General features: G+C 41.8%; 1 protein-coding gene across 1 annotated transcript; it reads right to left on the reverse strand.

Annotated features, from left to right (window-relative positions):
- Positions 1–13183: 13183 nt before the first annotated feature.
- LOC134586158 (galactose-3-O-sulfotransferase 4-like) lies at positions 13184–19232 on the reverse strand. Its single transcript, XM_063441664.1, has 2 exons — positions 19002–19232; positions 13184–13957 (listed from the first exon to the last, which is right to left on the reverse strand). Exons 1-2 carry the CDS (start codon positions 19173–19175, stop codon positions 13184–13186), a joined length of 948 nt encoding a protein of 315 aa, XP_063297734.1. The 5' UTR covers positions 19176–19232.
- Between the last annotated feature and the right edge of the window lie 2311 nt (positions 19233–21543).

Genomic DNA, 21543 nt, shown 5'->3' on the forward strand with positions numbered 1-21543 from the left:
CTGCAGAGATAATGGCGATTTATAAGTATAAGGCTTTAGATCAGGGAGAACCAATGCAGGAAGATGAGTGTTAAAAGATTCACATCATAAGATAAGTCTGGTCTGGTTCAAGGTAACTTGCGGTGTATGCAAACCAAGGTTAAGTGATGCCTCAAGTAATTGTAAAATATCAAGAGGCATCAAAGGGGGGAATGTGGTGGAATCTCGGTAAAAATAAATTTAGTAGGCCGAGATTACCACGTGGCATGTGTACGTGCATATGCTGACGTATCGATCAGTTGGTTGCACGAGGCAAGATACGATCAGTAGTGTACGGAGCATGTGCAAGAATACAGGATATAGTATTCCCCCTCCTCCATTGTGCTGGACAAGCCATGCGGTCAAACAGGAAGTTAATTCTTATTTGTGTTGATTGGTTAAGAGAATGTGCGGGTGGAGCTTAATATGGGAGGAGTTATGTGCCTATATAAGGAGCCTGCACTATTGTCCGGGGCTCAGAACTTGCTGTATTTTGGTGACGTTAGTCCCTCTGAGTCCCGATCGGTGATCCAATAAAGAATCTCTTCCTTCCTGAAGAAACCTGTGTCCATCTCTCTGTGCTTGGCTTCCGTCAGTTTCTCCGGTATCAATATCAATTTACATAGTTTAGCCACCCTTCTTATCTTTACAGAAGTGTTGCTTCCCTGGAGTCCAGTGGGAGCTGGTTGGCTGAGATTGATGGAAGTCTTCTTCTTCTTGGTCTGTACCTCCTCCTTCTCTCCATGTATGCCTCCTCCTCCCAGCGGCACTGTTAATTGGGAGGAAGTGACCTCACAACACTTTCTCCCAGCAGGCAGGAAGACAGAGGCCTGGTCTGGAACTCTCTTAAAGGGCCCGGGGACCCCGATTACCTCACCTGCTGCAGCCCACTGGGATATTTCTCAGTATCCCGGTGGGCTGTTCAGACTTGGCAGCGGGCAGGGGGCCCACAGGGCAGCTGCTTTGGGCCCCCCAGGAGCAACTGGATCCGGGGCAGCTGCCCCGTTTGCCCCTTTTTAAAGACGGCCCTGACTCCAGAGGTGGAGGAAGAGGCCGAGACAGCAGCAGAAGAGGAAGCAGGAGAAGCCTGAGACCTTTCTTTGTTTTTGAGGTGCTTACTCCACTGCAGCTCGTGCTTTGCATGTAGATGCCTGGTCATGCAGGTTGTGCTCAGGTTTAGAACGTTTCAGGCTCTGATTGCACAGCGTGCAAACCACTCGTGTCTTGTTGTCAGCATATTGTATGAAGAACTGCCACGCCAGGGAACTCCTTGTAGCTGGCTTTGGTGTGCTCGGTCCCTGGGTCCGGTGGGCAGTAGCAGGCGTACTGTCTAGGGAACGGCTGCTCCGCTTTTGCACCCTGCTCCCTCTGTGCAACCACCGCCTCTTCCTCCAAACTGGACACGTCACTCGCATGACCCTGATTCCATGTGGGGTCTAGGACCTCCTCATCCTCCACATCATCTTCCACCCACTCCTCAACCCTGCCCTCCTTGCCGGTCTGCACACTGCAGAAAGCCACAGCAGTTGGCACCTGTATTTCGTCATCATCAGAGACGTGCTGCAGTGGTCCTCGGATGTCCACATCCTGACACATAAGTGGTTGTGCATCAATGCACTCAATCTCTTCCACTTTTGGGGCAGGGCTAGGTGGATAGCCCACGGAAACTCCGCCAGCAGAGTCATCAAAAAGCATAAGAGACTGCTGCATGACTTGTGGCTCAGACTGCTTGGCTGATTTGCAAGGGGCTGAGGTGAAAGACAGATTGCCATGCGATGTAACCAGTTTTTGACGGTTCTATTTGACTCTCAGATATGAAGTGCACAACACAAATTTACTATTTAGCACCCAAAAAATTAGAATTTTTCAAAGTGCGATGTAACCACAGTATTTGACAGTTCTATTTGACTCTCAGATATGAAGTGCACTCCACAAATTTACTTTTTTGCACCAAACAAATGTGAATTTGTCAAACTGCAATGTCACAGCAGTATTTAAAAATGCCTAGATGTTGCCCACTGAGCTACAAGAACAGGACTAAAGTAATGTGCCTGGCACACATGCAGTTGCAAGTGCCCACCTAACAAACAGACTGATTGCTTATTTCTTTGTGGCACTTGGCTCAGGGCAGGGCACAAAAATGTAGTATAGCACCCACAAAAATAATCACTGTAGTTTGCAGATTCAACACCAGAATTCTTTCCTAATCTGTCCCTCACAGCTGCAGCATCCTCTCCCTACACTAATAAGAGCTCATGTGACTCCAGCTTATATAGAGGCTGGGTAACATGCTGCACTGGCCAATCACAGCCATGCCATTAGTAGGCATGGCTGTGATGGCTTCTAACGGCACAGGAGTCAAACGCTTGTTGATTGGCTGCCCTGCAGCTTTTCAAAACACGCCATTAAATCGCCGAACACCGAACTCAAACCCGAACTGTTACTGAAATGTCCAGGTTCGGGTTCGGGGTCCAAAAATCTCTAATCATCCATGAAGTGAGCAAGGGCTCCACGTCTGGATTACCCTTTAAACTTAGGGAGAGCAAAAAACAAGAGAGTACTGAGAACAGACATCAGCTCAAATAGCCTGCCCTTCACTGGGGATAAAATAGGATAAATGTTGTTCACACAACAGTTAGAATTTCCAACAAAATCCGTACCAAATATTTGTGCTCAGCAGTCTTCAACAGAATGTTTCTCAAGGTGCCAGCAACAAATTAAAATATAATAATAAAAAAAATTACAGTACAAATGTATTAATATGGCCAAATTCCAAAAATAAGTGAGTGCCAAATATAATGTATTGCTTAAAACAAACATATAAGAGAATGAAATAACACAGAACGTGTTTGACCTTGTCTGAAAATGTTTCATATGTATTACAGGGTTCCTAGTACACAGGATTTCTTTGTTGGTTAATGTGTTCAGCATATACATTTTAAATATGAAGTTAGGTTTGGGTAGAAATAATGGTAAGGTTGGTGCACCTGGTTGATTCCAGACTTAAAGGATGGTTTTGTGTCCAACTGCTGCTATGGTAATTACAAATAGTTTGTAAGGGTATGTAATGACCCGGTAGGGATCCCTGCATACCAGGGATAACTGGTACAGAGGGCATGTTATTATGAGGGCTGGCCTTAGGGGTGTGTGAGCTGTGCGGCCGCGCAGAGCGCCATGGCAGCAGGGGGCGCCATGCAACCACCACAGCTCACACAGGTCTGGCTACCCAGATGGAAGATGTCTTTATTTTCCACCCTGGATTAGAAAAAAAAAGCAACATCGGCGGGACCAGCAGTGGCAGAGCCAAAAGTGCCCAGAAGACATTCCGGTAACTGCTGCACAGAAAGGGGGAAGCAGAAAGTTGCCCCTGCTTCGCCAACAACCATCAGATTCCGTGAGTTGCAGTTCCTCCACTCCTCCCTTTCAGCACTTAATGAACAGAGGTAACTGTGTGTGTGACTGTCTGCCTGTGTGTGACTGTCTGCTGTGTGTGTGTGTGTGTGTGTGTGCGTGGCTGTCTATCTGTGTTTGACTGTGTGTGTGACTGTCTGCGTGTGTGTGTGACTGTGTGACTGTCTGCCTCTGTGTGTGTGTGATTGTCTGCCTGTGTGTGTGTGTATGACTGTCTGCCTGTGTGTGCGCGTTGCTGTCTACCTATGTTTGACTGTCTGCCTCTGTGTGTGTGTATGTGTGTGTGTGTGTGACGGTCTGCCTCTGTGTGTGGCTGTCTGATACTGTGTGTGTGATGGTCTGCCTCTGTGTGTGGTGGTCTGCCTCTGTGTTTGTGGCTGTAACTGTGTGTGTGTGACCGACTGCCTATGTGTGTGTGTGTGTGTGTATGTGACTGTAACTGTGTGTGTGTGACTGTCTCCCTGTTTGTGACTGTCTGTAACTGTGTGTGTGTATGTTTGTGTGGCTGTATGTATGTGAATGTCTGCATGTACCTGTGTGTGTTGGTCATTGCGTGCCTGTGAAGGGATGCCCCATCACTGTTCGACTACTCACGTTCATTTTATTATCCTGCCCCAGTTTGTTCGTCATTTTGTTCGGTTCCCGAACCTAGACCACCCCAGAGACTAATTAGAACTTAGAACGTTGTGTATCTTGTATGAAAACCGCAGATTGATCAAATGCTCCTGGGTGGCAGCCATTTCATGCATAAGTATATACGTGGTTGGAACAATGGATGGCGGCCATCTTGTCTCCCGAACGCTGCCTGCGGGACTTGGTCATTGAGTGCCTGGAACTGTTTTCGGCAAGGCACTCGCACAAACACCGGTCTTTATGGATCCCCTCATTTAGACCAACGGCGTTCGGGAGTTCCAGAATACCGAACACAGGGAGCATTCTTCACGATCCAGCTTGACTTTATCTTCTGTGGTTTTCATGCAAACCCCGACAAACATAGACTTGCTACATTTTTCATGGAACTATTTCTGGGCTTCAACCTCGTGGAAGATTGGTCAACTCTCCTAACGGTGCCATTCGCGAACTACCGAACAGATCTTGCTGATATATTGTTCCCCCAGATCCAGGCTACCCAGGGATGTGGGGTTCCCATGTATTTTGGCGGTACTCTCGGGGTGTTGTGAAAATTTTACTTTTTCTGACCAGAAGATTATTGAGTTTAGTATTTTCTCTGACTCAATTATCTCTCTGGCTCAGAGGAGGAGTTTATGTACTGTATAAATTGAATGCCTGTTTTCCATTAAACCAGACTTGTCCCAGCATTAAGCCTTCGCTCATGTGTGGGTTATTATGCAACACCAGCGATATTGGAACCTGTAGATATTGACATACTATTATTATGGGAAAAGGGTATGCACGGCGGTGATACCTTAGCAGACCGTCAGAGTGCCTGTAACTGTTTGTGTGTGTTCCTGTATCCCTGTAACTCTGTATGGGTGTATCTGTGTGTTACTGTCTGCCTGTAACTGTGCGTGTGACTGTATGTAACTGTGTGTTACTGTCTGCCTGTAATTGTATACAAGTGTGTCTATCCGTCTGTAATTGTGTATATGTGTGACCAGGGCTGCCATCAGAAATTTTGGGGCCCCTGACAAAGCACAAGGTCTGGGCCCCCCCTCCCCGCCCCCTCCCTCCCTCCCGGGCCCGCCCACGCCCTACCTAGTCTGCTGACAATGATGCAGGACTGAATGTGGTGTGTATAGTGGAAGTGAATTAGAATGTGTGTAATGGATGTAGTGTTTGTGTGTATTAGATACTGTTTGTGCAGTGAATGCAGAGTGTGTGTTTGTGTAGCGGATGCAGTGTGTATAGTGAACGCAGAGTGTGTTTGAGTAGTGGATGTAGTGTGTGTACAGTGATGTAGTGTGTGTTTGTGTAGTGGATGTAGTGTTTGTATGTACTAGATGAAATGTGTTTAGTGGATGCAGTGTCTGTAGTGGATGTAGTGTGTGTATTAGACGCAGTGTCTGTGTATAGTGAATGCAGAGTGTTTCAATTTGTGGTGGATGTAGTGTGTGTACTGTGAATACAGGATGTTTGTGTAGTGGATGCTGTGTGTACAGTTAATGCAGAGTGTGTGTCAGTATAGTGAATCCAGAGTGTGTGCATAGTTTAGTGAATGCAGAGTGTGTGTTAGTGTGTAATGAATGCAGAGTGTGTGTTAGTGTGTAGTGAATGCAGTGTGTCAGTGTAATGAATGTAGTGTGTGTGTTAGTGCAGTGAATGCAGAGTGTGTGTAAATGTGTAGTGAATGCAGAGTGTGTAAATGTGTAGTGAATGCAGAGTGTGTTAATGTGTAGTGAATGCAGAGTGTGTGTTAATGTGTAGTGAATGCAGTGTGTGTTAATGTGTAGGGAATGCAGAGTGTGTGTTAATGTGTAGGGAATGCAGAGTGTGTGTTAATGTGTAGGGAATGCAGAGTGTGTGTTAATGTGTAGTGAATGCAGAGAATGTGTTAGTGTGTAGCGGATGCACTGTGTTAATGTGTAGTGAATGCAGAGGGTGTGTTAGTGTGTAGCGGATGCAGAGTGTGTGTTAGTGTAGTGAATGCAGAGTGTTAATGTGTAGTGAATGCAGAGAGTGTTTGAGTAGTGGATGTAGTGTGTGTACAGTGATGTAGTGTGTGTTTGTGTAGTGAATGTAGTGTTTGTATGTACTAGATGAAATGTGTTTAGTGGATGTAGTGGATGTAGTGTGTGTATTAGACACAGTGTCTGTGTATAGTGAATGCAGAGTGTTTCAATTTGTGGTGGATGTAGTGTGTGTACTGTGAATACAGGATGTTTGTGTAGTGGATGCTGTGTGCACAGTTGATGCAGAGTGTATGTTAGTGTAGTGAATGCAGAGTGTGTGCATAGTTTAGTGAATGCAGAGTGTGTGTTAGTGTGTAATAAATGCAGAGTGTGTGTTAGTGTGTAATAAATGCAGAGTGTGTGTTAGGGTGTAGTGAATGCAGAGTGTGTCATTGTAATGAATGTAGTGTGTGTGTAAATTTGTAGTGAATGCAGAGTATGTGTTAATGTGTAGTGAATGCAGAGAGTGTGTTAATGTGTAGTGAATGCAGAGTGTATGTTAGTGTAGTGAATGCAGAGTGTGTTAATGTGTAGCGAATGCAGAGTGTGTGTTAGTGTAGTGAATGCAGAGAGTGTGTTAGTGTGTAGCGGATGCAGAGTGTGTGTTAGTGTAGTGAATGCAGAGTGTTAATGTGTAGTGAATGCAGAGAGTGTGTTAGTGTGTAGCGGATGCAGAGTGTGTGTTAGTGTAGTGAATGCAGAGTGTGTTAATGTGTAGCGAATGCAGAGAGTGTGTTAGTGTAGTGAATGCAGAGAGTGTGTTAATGTGTAGTGAATGCAGAGTGTGTGTTAGTGTGTAGCGGATGCAGAGTGTGTGTTAGTGTAGTGAATGCAGAGAGTGTGTTAGTGTGTAGCGGATGCAGAGTGTGTGTTAGTGTAGTGAATGCAGAGTGTTAATGTGTAGTGAATGCAGAGAGTGTGTTAGTGTGTAGCGGATGCAGAGTGTGTGTTAGTGTAGTGAATGCAGAGTGTGTGTTAGTGCAGTGAATGCAGAGTGTGTGTAAATGTGTAGTGAATGCAGAGTGTGTAAATGTGTAGTGAATGCAGAGTGTGTTAATGTGTAGTGAATGCAGAGTGTGTGTTAATGTGTAGTGAATGCAGTGTGTGTTAATGTGTAGGGAATGCAGAGTGTGTGTTAATGTGTAGGGAATGCAGAGTGTGTGTTAATGTGTAGGGAATGCAGAGTGTGTGTTAATGTGTAGGGAATGCAGAGTGCGTGTTAATGTGTAGGGAATGCAGAGTGTGTGTTAATGTGTAGTGAATGCAGAGAATGTGTTAGTGTGTAGCGGATGCAGAGTGTGTGTTAGTGTAGTAAATGCACTGTGTTAATGTGTAGTGAATGCAGAGGGTGTGTTAGTGTGTAGCGGATGCAGAGTGTGTGTTAGTGTAGTGAATGCAGAGTGTTAATGTGTAGTGAATGCAGAGAGTGTTTGAGTAGTGGATGTAGTGTGTGTACAGTGATGTAGTGTGTGTTTGTGTAGTGAATGTAGTGTTTGTATGTACTAGATGAAATGTGTTTAGTGGATGTAGTGGATGTAGTGTGTGTATTAGACACAGTGTCTGTGTATAGTGAATGCAGAGTGTTTCAATTTGTGGTGGATGTAGTGTGTGTACTGTGAATACAGGATGTTTGTGTAGTGGATGCTGTGTGCACAGTTGATGCAGAGTGTATGTTAGTGTAGTGAATGCAGAGTGTGTGCATAGTTTAGTGAATGCAGAGTGTGTGTTAGTGTGTAATAAATGCAGAGTGTGTGTTAGTGTGTAATAAATGCAGAGTGTGTGTTAGGGTGTAGTGAATGCAGAGAGTGTGTTAATGTGTAGTGAATGCAGAGAGTGTGTTAATGTGTAGTGAATGCAGAGAGTGTGTTAATGTGTAGTGAATGCAGAAAGTGTGTTAGTGTAGTGAATGCAGAGAGTGTGTTAATGTGTAGTGAATACAGAGAGTGTGTTAATGTGTAGTGAATACAGAGAGTGTGTTAGTGTGTAACGGATGCAGAGTGTTAATGTGTAGTGAATGCAGAGAGTGTGTTAGTGTGTAGCGGATGCAGAGTGTGTGTTAGTGTAGTGAATGCAGAGTGTGTTAATGTGTAGCGAATGCAGAGAGTGTGTTAATGTGTAGTGAATGCAGAGAGTGTGTTAATGTGTAGTGAATGCAGAAAGTGTGTTAGTGTAGTGAATGCAGAGTGTGTGTTAGTGTGTAGTGAATGCAGAGTGTGTTGTGTTGGTGTATGCAGAGTGTGTTGTGTTGGTGTATGCAGAGTGTTTTGTGTCAGTGTATGCATAGTGTTTTGTGTCAGTGTGTGCATAGTGTTTTGTGTCAGTGTATGCAGAGTGTGTGTTGTGTTAGTGTATGCAGTGTGTGTTGTGTTAGTGTATGCAGAATGTGTTGTGTCAGTGTATGCAGAGTGTGTGTGTTGTGTTAGTGTATGTAGTGTGTGTGTGTTGTGTTAGTGTATGTAGTGTGTGTGTGTTGTGTTATTGTATATAGTGTGTGTGTGTGTTGTGTCAGTGTATGCAGTGTGTGTGCTGTGTCAGTGTATGTAGCGTGTGTGTGTTGTGTCAGTGTATGCAGTGTGTGTGTGTGTTGTGTCAGTGTATGCAATGTGTGTGTGTGTGTGTTGTGTCAGTGTATGCAATGTGTGTGTGTGTGTGTGTGTTGTGTCAGTGTATGCAATGTGTGTGTGTTGTGTCAGTGTATGTAGTGTGTGTGTGCTGTCAGTGTATGTAGTGTGTGTGTGTGTGTTGTGTCAGTGTATGCAGTGTGTGTGCTGTCAGTGTATGTAGTGTGTGTGTGTTGTCAGTGTATGCAGTGTGTGTGTGTGTTGTGTCAGTGTATGCAGTGTGTGTGTGTGTTGTGTCAGTGTATGCAGTGTGTGTGTTGTGTCAGTGTATGCAGTGTGTGTGTGTGTGTGTGTTGTGTCAGTGTATGCAGTGTGTGTGTGTAAATGTGCTGGGGTGTGGGGGAGGGGGGGGGGGCATTTTAACATAATTAAAAAAAAATTTTTTTTAATTGTTTCTCCCCCCTCCCTGCTTACCTGTGTCTAGGGAGGGGGGAGATTCTATCCCTGGTGGTCCGGTGGCATGGTGGGGCCCCCCGGCTTCCCAGTTACCGCAGAGGGGGCCCAGGCAGCACACAGCCTCTTCTCTTCTCTCCTCCAATAACTCTCGCGAGACCCGCGGAGCGTTGCCATGGCAACCGGGTCTCGCGAGAGTTATTAGCAGAAACGAGAAGAAGAGAAGCTGTGTGCTGCCTGGGCCCCCTCTGCGGTAACAGGGAGCCGGGGGCCCGCGGCTGCACACATGGATAGCGATATTCGCTATCTATGTGTGCAGAGAGGGAAAGTGGGGCCCAGGACTGCCAGAGCAGTCCAGGCCCCCCAGCAACTGTCACGGTTGTCACCCCCTGATGGCGGCCCTGTGTGTGACTGCCTGATCCTGTGTATGTGACTATCTGCCTGCGACTGTGTGCATGTGGCTGTATTTGACAGTGTATATGTATAACTGTGTGCATCTGACTGTGGGACTGTGTGCTTGTGACTCTGCAAAATATACACAAGGCCCTACATATTTTTATCTGAATTAAATACCCATCACACACAGCCAGTAAACCCAGCCCAAATATTATTCACAGCCAACACATAGCGTGCATATCACACACAGCCATCACGCCTATCACATACACAGAGAACACACACATTACATCATATTATAATGAGAGGTATTACAGTGGAGCTCTGGTATACAAAATGCACATTACACTGTGTTTTATAGTTAAGGAGATCTGTGATACACTAATAGGCATATTACTGGGAGTTGTATTGTTGTGTAGTGTATGAACTTGTCACAGAGCTCCACATTCCTGTGAGTTTTATTATTGGGGAGTTCTGTGATAGACTGGTACACACCAGATAGTACTGTAAGGGTTTTCTGTTTGCTGTGGAGCTCAGTGATAAATGGATAAACAGTGCATAACTACAAATTTGTGTTCCATAGAGGTCAAGGAGTATAAGGGAAATCCAGAGCTCCAAAGCAAACAACTCTCAGTATTATGTGACATACTTAGTCTGCCCCTCTGTAATGCTGAGGAGGCAGTCTGGCACCTCTGACCTGCATTTCTGTTGGCTGCAGACCACGGGTAGCTGTCTTCTGAGCTCTTGTCAATCAGAGCATTGCTGCGGATTACCACAGGAAAGGTCTTACACTGCAAGTGCCTGAGTTTATGAGAAAGTTATGCAATATGCATGGTCTGCACCTGGTGGAGGGGCAGACCTGATTCCCAGCACACTGGAACACCAGAGATCAGCATACGCCCTCCCAAACAAGGAACCAACAGGCAGGGCCGGCCTTAGGCATTTAGACGCCCTGTGCGAAAAATCTTCACAGCGCCCCCCCCCCCCCCCCCCCCCGTCATCCATGTATGCTGTTATGTTTGTGTTGTCTGTGTATGTAATAGTACGTGTGATGACTGTGTGTGATATGTATGCTATGTGTGATATTTGTAATGGGTATATTAACAGTGTGTGATATGCGTGTATTGGTTGTATGTGACACACACACACACACAGAGTCAGACGGCCATACACACACACAAGCAGACAGTCATACACACACACACAGGCAGACAGTCATACACACACACACACAGACACACAAAGGCAGACAGTCATACACACAGACACACACAGGCAGACAGTCAGTCATACACACAGACACACACAGACAGTAATACACACAGACACACACAGAGGCAGACAGTAATACACACAGACACACACACAGTCATACACACAGAGGCAGACAGTCATACACACACACACACACACGCAGACAGTCATACACACAGACACACACAGGCAGACAGTCATACACACAGACACACAGAGGCAGACAGTCATACACACAGAGGTAGACAGTCATACACACAGAGGCAGACAGTCATACACAGTCACACACACAGAGGCAGACAGTAATACACACAGACAAACACACAGAGGCAGACAGTAATACACACAGACACACAGTGGCAGACAGTCATATACACACACACACACGCAGACAGTCATACACACACACACACGCAGACAGTCATACACACACACACACACACACAAACACACAGGCAGATAGTCACACACACAGAGACAGACAGTAATACACACAGACAAACACACAGAGGCAGACAGTAATACACACAGACACACAGTGGCAGACAGTCATATACGCACACACACACACACACACACACACGCAGACAGTCATACACACAAACACAGACACACACAGGCAGATAGTCATACACACAGAGGCAGACAGTCATACACACAGACACACACACAGAGGCAGACATTCATACACACAGACACACAGAGGCAGACAGTCATACACACACACACACACACACACACACACAGACAGTAACACACACACACACAGAGGCAGACAGTCATACACACAGGCAGAGAGTCACACCCACCTGACAATCACACAGTTACCTGTGGAGTTAATTGTGGAGGCAGTGCAGCTCCTGGTGACTGTTTGGTGGGGAAGCAGGGACTCCTTCCTGCTTCCCCTGCAGCAGTTTTCCGGCGCTTTTAGCTCCGCCCCCGCCACACGGTTAGCTCCGCCCCCGCTGCAAATTTAAAAAATAAATAAATTTTTTTTTTTTTTTTTTTTTTTTTTTTTAATCGGCTGTGCGGCCGCACGGCGCCCCCTGCTCAACGGCGCCCTGTGCGGCCGCACAGCTCGCACACCCCTAAGGCCGGCCCTGCCAACAGGAAAGGGGTAATGAACATTTGTTTTTAAATCATTATTAATTTAAGAATTCCCCTATACAAACACTACACCTGTATACACACATACTATACATGGATGAAGGGGGATGACGGCAGGGGGAGCTGTGAAGATTTCTTGCACTGGGCACCTAAAGGCATAAGGCCGACCCTGGTTATTAGCATTTAAGTGTTTTTAGTTCTGTTCAGAATGAGTTGATTAGAGTGCACTCCCACCAACAGTGATATAAGTCCGCTATCGTATGTGTGGGTAATTCTGTTTAGACTAGGACAAATATACTTGTTTTTTACAGTAAGTGACTTATTGTTGTCACTTGAATAGGTGCGCAATAATGTGTTTCCATTCATGGAGGCTCCAGTATGGTGAACTGTCAGTGGACCTTGTGAACTAGCCGAGTGGCTCGTTGGAAGATGCTGTGTGTATGGTTAAGAACCAATATGCATAGGAGAAGGCTTATGGTAGTATTAAAATATCAAAATTAAAGTAAACAAATGTATGGCTTGCAGGGGCAGTGTAAGGGATTTTCAGTTGGGTAAAATAAACAAAAGGCAAGACTAATATATAAAATTACAAAAGTATGTACAGAGAGCCCAGTGTAGGTGCAGATTAATGATATGTGTTGATGCTGTGAGAGTAATATGAGGAAAGGAGTCCTTCCAATTTTAAGATACAGGGCTTTACCAAGTTGCTGGATGCTTGCTGTGAGTGGTGTGTATTGGTGGTGTTTCTCAGAGTCCATTTGTAATATTGCTGGGCTAGATGAGGAGTATTCGTGGCCATGGAGAAGTAACTGGTAAAGAATGCCATATGTATAGGATGTAGGTGCGGTTTGGTATGTGGCATGGTCGCCACCACAAGCAACAGTCCTCTGCTGTGTTTCAGAGCACCCCCTATCACTTGAGGAGGACTGGTCTGGTGTGGATCGCTTCCTTTTGTCGAGCCTTCTTTTGCGCTGAAGCTAGACTGTTGCGGCCCACCCTATGGCCTTGATTTTCGGCAGTCACTCTCTCCATGTAATAGAGTGATCCAGGTTTCCAAAAAGAACTTGCTCGGCGTTCAGTTGTGCTATAGGGTAGGATCGGTGAGTGAAGTAAGATACTGCAGTGCAATAATGCAGTATGGGATAGGATGACAATTTCTACTGGTGGAGCGGATGTGAAACAGAGCCAACTAAGATGGCTGCGGAACCGGAAGTCTGTGATATTGTATTTTAATTGCTACTGATTAAAAGTAATACATTTTGTTATTTCATTTTTAATTTTCAATAATTTAGAGGTAATAAGAGGTAGAGATGACATAGTAGATGCTGACAGGGCAATGTGTGTCGAAGCAGACTAAACATGTCTTGTTCTTTTGCTCTTCAACAGGTTAGTGTATTGAATTTCTGGGGTGACTAGTTTCTGGCAAAATTGCTTTTCAGCATCTTTTAATCCTGGTTTCAGATTGTGCCCAAGAATCCTGGCTCTTCCTGATTGGTAGGGTCTCAGAGATTTGTCTGTCATATTGTCAGGATCTGCTTCACCTTGTAAGCAGATCTGAGCCATTTCAGACCTCTTTCTCCGAAGCTCCCCTAATTCACGGTCCATTCTCTTCCTCCCAAATTTCTCCACTTGATCCCAGAAAGACTTATTAAAGTAGAGGTACATATGCCAATCTAATTGACTCCAGTTCTTGATCTTTTCCTGAGCTTTTTCTGAGAGTGAATGTTTGGAACTGTTGCTCCTACTGTTAAGTGGAATCGATAAAACATCATCAAATGTCCAACAAAGAGCATTCTTTAAGAGCACCAAAGATTCATCAAAGTATTCTACAATTAGCACTAGATCAAACATGATCTCCACTGTGTGACATAGCAGTCTATAATGCTTTTCAGATTCTCTTCCATTGTTGTCAAAACCCAAATCAAAGGCATTATAGTTCTTGGCATAGTAGCTGGATGACATGTTGCTTCTATAGTATTTGGAGGTGTTGTTGAGGAAGTCCTCTAAGCTCTTAGATTTCTGGAAGACTTCCTGTTTTTTATTGTATGAGAAGGATGATTCCATTTGAGTGACTGGGTTCCGTAGAATGGTGAAATAAAAGGTATCATTTGGCATGACGTTTTCCACCTAAAAATAATTACAGCATTAATTGACTTTCAAACTTCTAGGACAAAGAAATACTCACTTTTCTGCAATCGAGCCTTTTTTTCTTTTGTATACAGTCAGATATTTAGTCACACTCACCCTGATGACAATCTTTAGAAGGCATAAAGTTGTTATGAATCACAGATAACAGCTAAAATTAATATTAACCCCTTAACACCGCAGCCAAATGTACAAGTTGTGAACGAAACAAAACGTAAACAAAACCTGGCATTTGCGCTATATGTCTGTCCAACCGTAATTCACCTCTTTCATATTAAATGCACCCCCCCTTATTATATATAATTTTATTCAGGGGAAACAGGGCTTTCATTTAATATCAAATATTTAGCTATGAAATATAATTTAATATGAAAAAAATGGGACAAAATAAGATTTTTTTTGATTTTTTTCGTTCTACATGACATTTTAACTGTCAATGTCATAATACTGTTTGCTTTTACTGCAATAAAATACACATATTTGTATTCAGCAAAGTCTCACGTGTAAAACAGTACCCCCTATGTACAGGTTTTATGGTGTTTTGGGAAGTTACAGGGTCAAATATAGCGTGTTACATTTGAAATTGAAATTCGCCAGATTGGTTACGTTGCCTTTGAGACTGTATAGTAGCCCAGGAAATAAATTTACACCCATAATGGCATACCATTTGCAATAGTAGACGACCCAAGGTATTGCAAATAAGCGATGTCCAGTCTTTTTTAGTAGCCATTTGGTCACAAACACTGGCCAAAGTTAGCGTTCGTATTTGTTTGTGTGTGAAAAATGCAAAAAACGCCAATTTTGGCCAGTGTTTGTGACTAAGTGGCTACTAAAAAAGACTGGACATACCCCATTTGCAATACCTTGGGTTGTCTACTATTGCAAATGGTATGCCATCATAGGGGTAATTTTCATTCTTGGGCTACCATAGGGTCATAAAGGCAACGTAAGCAATCTGGCGAATTTTAATGTGAAAAAAATTAAACACAAGCCTTATATTTGACGCTGTAATTTTTGAAAACACCATAAAACCTGTACATGAGGGGTACTGTTGTACTCAGGAGACTTCGCTGAACACAAATATTTGTGTTTCAAAACAGTAAAAAGTATTGCAGCAATAATATCGTCCCTGTAAGTGCAGTTTGTGCGTGAAAAATGCAAAAAACTTCACTTTTACTGGCGATATCATGGTTGTAATACATTTTACTGTTTTGAAACACTAATATTTGTGTTCAGCGAAGTCTCCCGAGTAAAACAGTACCCCCCATGTACAGGTTTTATGGTGTCTTGGAAAGTTATAGGGTTAAATATAGTGCTAGCAAATTAAATTCCCTATACTTTCAGCATGGGTGGTCAGGCAGGTCCCGCTAATTGTAATTAATTAGGATACCTAATTATGTAAAATTATTACATAAATATATGTGTAGAATTAATATATGTATATATATACATATGTGTATATATACGTATATATATATATATATATTTTTTTTAATATTTTTATTTACATATAGGTATATATATAGTGATATATACGTATATATTTATGTATATAGATATATATATTATTTCGTTCTACGTGTATTTTGATATAAATATATATATATTAATATCACAATACAGTTAGAACGAAATAAAACACATCTATATATTTTTTAATATTTTATTTTTAATTATTTATTTTATTTTATTTTTTTACGTATTTACATATTTATTTTTTTTATATTATTTATAAATATATATATAACAATAATTATATATATATTTAATCAGTATCAGTCTACGTGTAATTTGATATTAATATATATATATAATTATATATATATTAATATTAAAATACACCTAGACGGTGTACGTGTGTGTATGTATATGTGTATATATATACTTAGATCATATATATATAATATATATATATATGATCTAAGTATAAATTTTTTTTTTTACACTTTTAACATTATTTTTATTTTATTTTCAGCCAGCAGGGGGACCAACTGTCATTACAGTTGGTCCCCCTGCTGGCAATGCCTGAGCCAGCTATCCCGGCCATGTGATTGTGAGGTCCTCGCAAGGACCTCACTCTCACATGACCGGGAGGCACCGGAGGAGGAAGATGTGCCGCGGGGGGGCTCCCTGGGAGTCCCCCCAACCGCGATCGCCGGCGTGGGACCGCCGGCGACCGGGTAAGTTACTAAAAACCGGAGGGCGTACTATTACGTCCGGCGGCGTTTAGAGCCGCTTTTAAAAGGACGTAATAGTACGCCCTCCGGACTTAAGCAAAACAGATCTACTATCTGTTTTCCACCCATCACACACAACTCATGCCCATATTTTACCATCTACTCATAAAGTAGTGTTTAAAGGCATACTTTAGGCACCAAAGCAACTTGCATTGCTTATCTCCTGGTCCTTTAATAGCCTTCTAGACCCTGTAGGAGCCTTCTGTATGTGTTTACAGTTCAATTTGCAGAGCAGGAGATAGCGTGCTTAAGAAGTTGGTAACAGCCGACCATTTTATGCAGCTTGTGTGAGTCACAGCCAGGAGAGGTGTGGCTAAGGCTGCATAAACAGAAACAAAAGTGATTTAATGGCTAAACAGTAGAGAGTTGAGCAGTGAGACTGCAGGGGCATGATCTATACACCAAAACTGCTAAAGATGTTTTGATGCCTATAGTATCCCCTGACTCAGACCTCTCCTCGGTGTTAGAATTTGCAAGATCTGGGAGAATAGATATTTATGGGATCCCATTTTTCCCCTTTAAATTATGCAATTGCAGTAGGAAGATCGGTCTTAAAATAGGGAACTAACAGATTTTATATAAATAGGAATTGTTTAAATGAACTAGCTTTTAAAAACACGAAACCTCTTCACACTGAAACGAAGTTAAAACAATAGCTAGCACTCACTTAAAAGCAGTATCTTCTCTGTTGAGGGTACAAAAACTTGATATGACCGAAACAGTCAATTGTTTCTTAATCGTAAACTAGTTCAGTTAACCTCAGGAATGAAAAAAAATATATATGCTTATTTGCCCAATACAACATTTAACAATTGAATCATTCACACCAAAACTCTCACATTCTTCCCATTAAGCCTATTTATGAGTATCCTATTATATTTACTATGAGATAATGCCTGGCAGACGGATATCTAGGGATGAGACAGTAATATATCCAGACTAGTAGGGAACGGCCTTATGTATCTCTCCCTGCTTCTGTCTATGATCTGAACTTTGTAGTGCCTGTATGTTGTTGTTTTTTATAACATAAGGGCACATGTGCTTATTATTAAGAAATGCATGTTTGTGTTCCTGATCCTAGAGTGTTTATTTAACTGGCCAAATGACTAGATACTAGTGACATTAATTATCTTGTTCCAAATGTCAGTATATTTCCACTAGCAGACATTTTTGTGTTAAGATAGAAATTAAAAATGTATACTGTCAGTCACTACTTAGCAAATGTGACTCCATTTTGTAACAAAAATGCAAAGACGGACACACATTTTATTTCTCTGTAACTCTTTGCATTCAAAGATTCCTAAGCAGTGTAATTGAAGGACCTGTCATTGAAGGGCCCCCACCCACTGCTCATTGGCGGGGGCTGTGGGGGAGACAGTAGGTTCCCCAACCCTTTTATCATTCAAGGGCACCCATCTGCACTTAAATGGCTGTTTTTCAGGACAGTAGCTACAAATATAAACATTATTACATGTATTTGTTTATGTGTGTCACATTGTGTGTGTGTGCGTATGTCAGTGTGTATATGTGTCAAAATGTGTATATTTGTGTCAAGGTGTTTGTGTATTTCAGTGTGTGTGACTGTGTATGTATTTGTGGGTGTCTGTGTATCTGCATATCTGTGTGTGTATCTGTATATCTGTGTGTGTGTGTGTGTGTGTGTGTGTGTGTGTATCTGTTTGTCAGGGTATGCATCTGTATGTCAAGGAGTGTATATGACAGTGCATATGTCTGTGTGTCAGTATCACGCTCGGCACATGTGTCAAGGAGTATGCATGTGTCGAGGAGTATGCAAGTGTCTATGTGTGCATCTTTGTATCCAAGTATGTATTGGTGTTATTCAAACATCAACACTAAACACAAAAACACATCTGCATTTAAAAGCAAATACTACATACAAACACACTCCTACATTTAAACATAAATGCTAAAATAGAAACAGAGGGGCGGGGCCGGACCGCCGGGCCGACTGGCCGCCATCAGCATGGGCTCCAGCGCTAAACTTCTGAAAGAAGCCCTTAATACAGCCCCAGGACGCTCAAAAGCAGCATTCCCCGCCATCCCTGAAGGGGGAGAGGCCCCGACCACAGAGGGGAACAAGTTTGGAGTACCAAATCCAACTATTGATAAGATATGCTGTTAGTCTGAGCCAGCTTATGAAGTGGCTCATGACCATGTGATTTGAACTAGTTACTGATTTTAACTTACTTATTTGCTACGTTATTACCCTATATGTGCTGTATTTCTATTTACAGATTTTTACAAGACTGTTTGGTGTATATGTACAAAAGGGTAAAGTAGTTTTAGAGTGCTCTCACCTACCACTTTTTGCTGTTTTATTGTACCATTTTAGATGTGATTTAGTGACTCACATTTGGTGATTGTAGCACTACACTTTTAAACCTTTTAACCTTTATTCTTGTTTATTTATAGTATTGTTCGAGTTGTACGATAGGTGGAGATCTACCTTTTGGTCACTATTAGAGTGGAGCTTGAACAAATTTCTTGCTCCAGGACACTTCTATGTTAGTTCTGCCACTGGATGTTACTGAATGTAGGTGATGGTTTTGATAGTTAAATATGTATGATTAAGCTGGTTTCATTTTATAAGCAATTAAAAGTATAGGCATCAACAAAGTCCTCTTTACAAGTTGCTAGCAATTTCATTGTGTTAATTTGACCATGTAATGAAGTGCTGCATCTCATGTGTAGAACAAGACTAGCAGTCTACAATGCCTTTCCTGATTACTCCCACTTTGTGATTTAACTTCTACCCTGTACATATGTACCTCATTAAGCTGGAACCTCATGTGATGGCACATGATATGAAACTCCTGTTTGCTTTCCTTTGAGAAACCATCAACAAGTTTGGAATTAAAATAACTGGGGTATGAAAAATGTCCATTCTTTGGAAAGGCAAAGGTCAAGTTGCGAATGTCTCCAAAACGAAACAGTATATTCATGACTGTGCTGCTCGCAGTCTTGTGGGTTTTTAGGAAGAAGATGTGCGTCTTTTCCTTGCAGGAGCATGTATCTTTACTATTTAAAGTCTCAGCATTCTGATTTTTTTGTTGATAACATCTGGACAAGAAAGCAAAATAAATAGGTCAAAAATGAAATCCTGTGTTTTAGAATTGCAGTTCTTAGGAGCATGACTAAATTGGAATTTGATTGCCATTGCTGTTTATTTGATCCCAGTAACTGCATAAGAATGACATAATAAATAAATACATACAGCTTATTAATGTACAGTTGTACAGTCTGGTAGGGATTAGACTTGTACACGAAATAAAAATATAGTTCATCTATATAATCTGTCTAATTTTCTTTCTTTTGTTTCAGTTTGTCTGAAGTTTGATAAAGAAATTTGTACTTTGTACTTTTAATGAAATGTTTACACATTCTAAGCCCCATTTGGCAGGTACTCCTTCGTTTTAATTATTTCCTTACAGCCTAGGTTATGATACATGATATGGCCAAAGGGGAAAGGCAGCATAGACAAAATTCTAATGAAACAAACCAGGAAGAAAAAAAGTAACTTTATATAATATATTTTCGTCTACAGAACGTACAATTCATAGGAATAGATAAATTATATATTATTTTTACACTTATATATCAACTTGTGCTGCTAGTATCAATACTCCCATTTACACTACATTACTGGCTGTGTGACCACTGATTGTAGCTGGAACATTTATAAACTCTAATACCCATCCCAACCACTCCTTGTGTCAGAGAATTTATCCTAACAAATATTTATTGGAGGCACTCTGTGTCCTTTAAGTTCATAGTAAGCGTATTCTAAATTCTGAGTACCCACTGAAATCTGTACATCCTATTACGCACCTCCTTTTTTCTTTCTTTAGGCTGTATTCATACGCGATGAACCCAATTGCAATCACGATGACGCTTGCATATATAAACTGCATCTTATGAAGCTTCAATCTGTTCAGAATTTAAGATGGGTTATTTATATCATTATTGGTTCACGGCACACAAGGCTTTCACCAAACACAATACATCTATGTTTTCTATTATATATACACACACACGCACATGACCAATAATGTTTTTGCAATTTTTTGCCTCATTCACTGGAGTGTTGAGCTAATGTGATCCTAATCCAAGTACATCACCTTTTTCAGGTGGACCAGTGAGGTTGCAATCACATCAACATCATTAATATCTCATTAGCAACCATTAACACACCTGCTAGCTCCTGGAGAGAATATACAATAGGTAGAAAAAAGAGAAAATGGGGCAGTGCTAAATAACAGGGTAAAAAGGGAAATTCTCTCCAAAAATCCTTAAAAAAATGGTAAAATAAATAAATAAATGTGGTAATAGGGTCAGGGCCGGTGCTAGGATTTTTAGTTACACAGGCGAAGATGCATTTTGGCGCCCCCAACCCTCATAAAAAAATAAAAAAATGCATCTTCACCTGTGTGTCTTTCCTCCCAAGCCACAGGCACACAGGCATAATTTTTCAGTCACACAGTCAAAGTCATACAGGTACACTGGCATACAAAGACAGAAATAATCATACAGAGACATACAGTCAGAGACATACAAGCTGAGACATACATGCATACAGAGACATGCAGGCATATAAAGACATACATGCATACAGAGGCATACCGTCATACAGACACATACATACATACAGAAAAATGCATACAAAGACATACAGGCATACAGAGACACACAGACACACACATACAGAGACATAAAGGCATACAGTTACATGCATGCATACAGAGACATATATACAGACATTCAGAGACAAACATACATCCAGTTACATACATGCATACAGAGACATACAGAAACATACGTACAAGACATACAGGCATGCAGACACATACATACATACAGAGGCATACCGTCATACAGATACATACATACAGACAGACATACAGAAACATACATACAAAGACATTCAGGCACATACATACAGACACATACATACATACATACATACATACAGAAACATAAAGGCATACAGTTACATACATGAATACAGAGACATATATATATAGACATTCAGAGACAAAAATACAATCAAAATAGATGTGGTTTAGGACTGGAATATTATGATTTTTTAAGCAACAAAAAATCTTAATTTTTTTCCACATTATACTATACTTCTAAACCTAACTTGAAGCACTTTCCTATGTGTTTCAATGGTATATATTGTGTTTATTATAAAGGTAATAGTTTAGCTTTATTCACAAATGTATATTGTACAGTAATGTACTTTTTTTTTTTACTTTCCTTCAGCAGTATTCAACACATGTTTAAAATGTATCCATAATTTCTCATTCCGAA

Source organism: Pelobates fuscus, chromosome 2 (genome assembly GCF_036172605.1).
Source record: "Pelobates fuscus isolate aPelFus1 chromosome 2, aPelFus1.pri, whole genome shotgun sequence".
NCBI classification, from domain to species: Eukaryota; Metazoa; Chordata; class Amphibia; order Anura; family Pelobatidae; genus Pelobates; species Pelobates fuscus.